The 4684-nt window shown below is 44.7% G+C and overlaps 1 protein-coding gene across 1 annotated transcript in view; it reads left to right on the top strand.

Annotated features, from left to right (window-relative positions):
* Positions 1-1900: 1900 nt before the first annotated feature.
* Positions 1901-4684, top strand: part of DLST (dihydrolipoamide S-succinyltransferase) — a 14321-nt gene continuing 11537 nt past the window's right edge. Inside the window, exons 1-4 of the mRNA XM_035902018.1 lie at positions 1901-2058; positions 3398-3446; positions 4067-4108; positions 4466-4521. Coding sequence (XP_035757911.1) covers positions 4089-4108; positions 4466-4521 — 76 coding nt within the window. The 5' untranslated portion in view covers positions 1901-2058; positions 3398-3446; positions 4067-4088. The remainder of the gene's footprint in view (positions 2059-3397; positions 3447-4066; positions 4109-4465; positions 4522-4684) is intronic.

Raw genomic sequence — 4684 nt, 5'->3', positions numbered from 1 at the left:
TTTCCCTCATTTCTTAACCTAAAAGACAGAAGAGTAGAGTGATACCAATTTTTTCCTTAATTTTACAGCAGTTGTGGAACACAGACTTGGCACCTCTCATGGAAGAGAGCTGCAGATGTATTTTCTCACAACAGTTTATTTTAAGACAGGCCTTCTAAACTTTCTTTTTTTTTTAACCTTACAGTAAACTGGTCCTGAGCAAATAAAATTGGCTGTTTCTGCTTCAGTCTGAGGCTGTTCCTCTTTCTTAACAAGTTATTGTCTGGGATGCTAGGAATACCTTTAACCACTTTTTTTATAAAGCACCCAGAAAACCATTAATGGGCATAGGGGAGCTCAGGTCACTTGATATTTTATTTGTGATTGACTTCATATTATCCGTGACACTTCAGAAAGTGGGAAGAATTTGATCAGTACAGGAACTAACATATGTGCTGAAATTGTGGTGCTTTAGATGCTTGACCAAGCAGAGTTAGGTTGAAGTTTGTCTTACTGATCCCAGCTTAGGGCTGGCTCTGGCCAAACCAGATCTGAGTTAGCAGGGGGCCAGTGCTGCACCAAGATGAAGCATTGTAGTGTTCACGATGACTCTGCAAAGATTCTGCATGGTGCTCTTTGCTTTCCCTTCCCCAGACGGACCTGGGGCAGGGGCTCCAGCAGGCCCTGCCAAAAGCCGGTTTTGCAGGACTGTCAGTCCAGGATCGTTGGTCCCTGCAGTGGACCGGCAAGCAGGGTGTCTGCATGGTGCTATGCTGGAGCTCCTGGGCTCTGCCAGACCCAGGCTGGCTTAGCAGCAGGTCAGCCTGGCTGCCTGCATCCTCAGCACAGCTAATCATAACCCTGTTGAACCGCCCATCGATCACTGAACTGACTGTGCGTTAATATCTGAGAAGCCTAATCTATCAGTAAGTTTGGATAATTAAACTGCCAAGGGGTCGATTCCAGGCCTGTTAGTAGTTTTGATGATATGAAGTGTTCACTGAATGTATTTTTGCATGCTATAGCACTCAATCCTGTAGACAGTGTGACAAGTCTAAGTATCTCCTTGGTCCTTGATTTCTGTGTTGTCTTATCACACACAGCTCCACAAATTTTGATATTTCTGATCAGTTATAGCCCATCCTGCTTGCTCTGGTGAAGCTGAAATCTGGATTTATATGCAAACTTCCCTTCAGACATTGAAGATGTGAATGAAACCTATTTTTTACCTCTTACCTTAGCTGCTGGATAAGGGTGCTTTGAGCTGTTGAGTAGCTGTTGTTCCAAATGAGTCAACTGCATTTTAGTCATGGTTACTGTGATACTTTCCTATAGCTTTTGGAGAGTTCTTAGGTTCTACAGATCTGCAGGTTTGATGCTAGAGAAATGCATAATAACAATAGGGAAAGTCACTGGAATGTTTTGAAATGTCTTACTTTTGAAGAGTGTTACACTGAGCTAGGAGTGCAGTCAGTGATTACACGGGTATGAAGGGAAACATCACCAGAAGGTGGAATTCCTGGCTCACTGAAGACAGTAGAAATTTTGCCACCGAGGGAAATTCTGGCATTCTGGAGTTCAAAGGCTCCATAGCCTTAAAACAAACAAACAAACCCCAGATGCTGCATTCATGACTGTAGGAGTAAACATCATGGGATGTTTTTTTCATTGTACCCAGTAGCTACCCTTGACCTTCCATTCATAGCAAATTGTAGCGAATGATTCTTTAGAAATCTGTTCATTCTTAAAGAGGAAACTGTGCTTGAGAAGGTTAAAACAGCTGGAGCCACAGCTGCAAACCAAGTGCATCAGGTTTAACATCACTCCACAGGAAAGCATCCTGAAAGGAGACAAAGCAAAGAGAAGGGTATAGATGCTCTCACCACCTCCTGCTCTTGCACGCTATGGGAAAGTAACATTGCCTGCAGTCTGGAGCATGGGAATGGTGGGTCCCGTCTCTGATCCAGGTCTCATGGGAAAGCCAAAGTCCTTCTAGGGTGTGTCTGTCTTTTTGCGATACTGATAGTCCCTCTTCTCTCTGGCAGGGGAACTGTACTCTGGCAAGATGCTCTCTCTCTGGTGAGTCTTACACTTTTATTTCATTTCAAACTACCTAAACAGAACAGAGCTGATGATGGAAATTGGTAATAGTTTTGATTGGGGTTTATTTCTGTCAATCATGTAATGAAGAAACAGTTGGTAAAATGAGCTGTGTTTCCATGTGAGTGCCTCCCTTGCCTAATGTACATGCGGCCCGATCCATTCGGCTCTGGTGAAGGTTTCACAGCAGCAGCACAATGTATCGCAAGCATTGCAGTGCTTTACACATACTGTTGCAGAGCCTAGCTCTCTAATAAACTCCTTTGAAAATGATGGGTGAATGTTAAGTGACATGTCAAATCTAGTATGCCTGTGAACTCCCCTTCGGTGGTTAAACTGAATTTTCCCAGAGTGCTCTTTTTTCTAGCTGTACTATGTTTATATAACATTACATCACTCACTTCTGATTCCACTTTGAGAAACCAGTTATATCTGCTTACCTTTTCCAGTTTCTAGAGTTCCAATATCAGCTCTTTGGTAGGGGTTGGTGTCAAAATTGTATCGCTTCTTTTAAAAGTCAAGTGGGGAAATGGTTCTGGCATTGTGTGATTGAGATAATTACGTTCTCCAGTTGCTACACTGACTCTCTTTAAGATCAGTCTGGAAAACTGCCCAGTGCCCTGAAAGAGACAAAGGACAGGAGTTCAGTTGTAATAAAAATTGCAGTGTCAGGGCACAGGAGCAGTGTGGGAAGGGGGCAGTGGGGTATGTGAAACTGAGAAGCTATGCAAGTACCTCCCTGCTCTGAGTTTTGGAAAAGAAGTGTTCTTGGGACAGGGGGTGGACAGAGAAGAGGGATGATGGTGGCTTGCTACTCTGCCCTAAACCCTATTTTAATTATTTTTTTCCTCCTTAACCTGTCCATGCAACTGTTAAGCTTCCTGGGGGTGCCTCTTAGGGGGCTGATGCCTTGCTCCTATTAGGAACCCCTTTGTACTGGTGAGGATAACTTGGCAGCAACTGCGGTTTTAGCAGTCCTGGAGGTGTCCCTCGTAGCTGTTTCCTGGTTTCATTCTGACTGGGGTAGTTGCTGTTTTGTTTGCCCTTTTCGAAGTTACCCTTATTAGCTTTGAGGTCAAGATATAACTGTTTTTCCCATCTCTATAAATCTAGATGAAGACAAGACCACTGTTCTTGGCAAGCTCTGAGCAGGTTTGATGGCACCGAGGTGCCTCTATATGGCTATATTCCCCACGTAGTCCCAAGCTTCTTTCAGGGTGGACAGTGGTGTCCTCTGCACTCTTTTACCTGACGGGGACACTTGTGGGCTTGATGGCTGGATAATGTTCCTGTGGGGTAACACTATTCTCATTCACAGGTGTGGCTGGGAGCCAGGGGCTCGCTTACACCAACAGCAGGAAGCTCGTGTAAGTATCCCCAGGAAAGCTGCGATATGGAGAGGCTGGGGCTGCTCTAGCCCTGATAAGATTTGGGGGCTGGGAGGCAGAATATGGTTGGCTGTCACAAAATGCCTGCGCACTTCATAGGAGCGTAGAGCTAGCCCTAACAAAATCTAGGTTTTGCAGGTCAGGAGCTGTGTCATGCTTAAAGAAAGTAAGCTTTGTTTGGAACCAGATACTGGGGCAGGGAAGGGACAGGAATAAGGAGACTGGTGATAAATGGATTCCTACTCTTTGATTATCTGACTAGAAGTCTTGTTTGATCTATAGTGGCCTCCTGGTAAAATTTCTGTCAGGAGAGGTAGGGTGGTTCGGGGAGCCGTTGTTCATATGGCAAGGTTTGCATTGCTGAGGTGGTCTTGTAAAAACGTACTTGGGGATGCCGGTCTGTTTGCATCAAGTAGCTTGTGTTAGAGGAAATGCATGTTTACTTCAGGTTTCCAAATGTGGCATCAGTAGGTATTAAAAACATCCTTTGGAATGCTTAGGATTGCCAGCTCCCTGTAAAGGGACATGGTGGAGAGAAATAGGCGTCTCTTGGATGCATTGCTGTAGGCAGTTTATGGTGCTTTCTCTTTTTTTTTGAGCAATCTAGCAACTTCCATAGAGATGACAGTCCTGATCTGGAGGTAAAAAATGATTACTGCACTAGTCTTGGGCATAGGGTGGGCTGGCTAGGTCAGCCCATTATGAGTATTTAAACCACAGGGTTTCTGTCGGGTTGTCCCCCTAAATTAAAATTCAATAAATGTCAGTTCTCACAGAGTTTCTGAGGGCACTAGTGATGGTAAGCTGTAATGCTTCCTTTCTTAGTGGGATCGTTGCATCTTGAACAGTAAGTAGGAGTCCCTTGGAAACAAATACATCAGAACAGCTGAGCAGCCTTTCAGATCAGTTAAGCAAATGTAAATTCTGTACTTGAGCTTGGTGCTGGCAGCCTGCAGAAGAACATAGTTCTGTGTTCATATCTTTCTCTCTTTCTGCAGAGTAAATAGCTCCAGTGTCTTCACTGTCCGTTACTTCAGAACCACTGCAGTACATAGTAAGTAAGAAGTCAGGAGTCAGTGGGGTGGCTCTTGTGCTACCTGTGGCTGTCCTGACAACAGCTGAAGCTACCTCTTCCATCCTTGGTCTAGGCCTACTGCTGTTCTTCTTCAATAGATGGCTGAGGGTTTCTGTCCTGGGGCCCTAAAGACTTCGGGCAT

The sequence above is a fragment of the Egretta garzetta genome, unplaced genomic scaffold (assembly GCF_000687185.1).
Source record: "Egretta garzetta isolate BGI_Z169 unplaced genomic scaffold, ASM68718v1 scaffold79, whole genome shotgun sequence".
Taxonomy (NCBI): domain Eukaryota; kingdom Metazoa; phylum Chordata; class Aves; order Pelecaniformes; family Ardeidae; genus Egretta; species Egretta garzetta.
The sequence above is the reverse complement of the archived record's forward strand: the minus strand, read 5'-3'. Positions and strand labels throughout refer to the sequence as shown.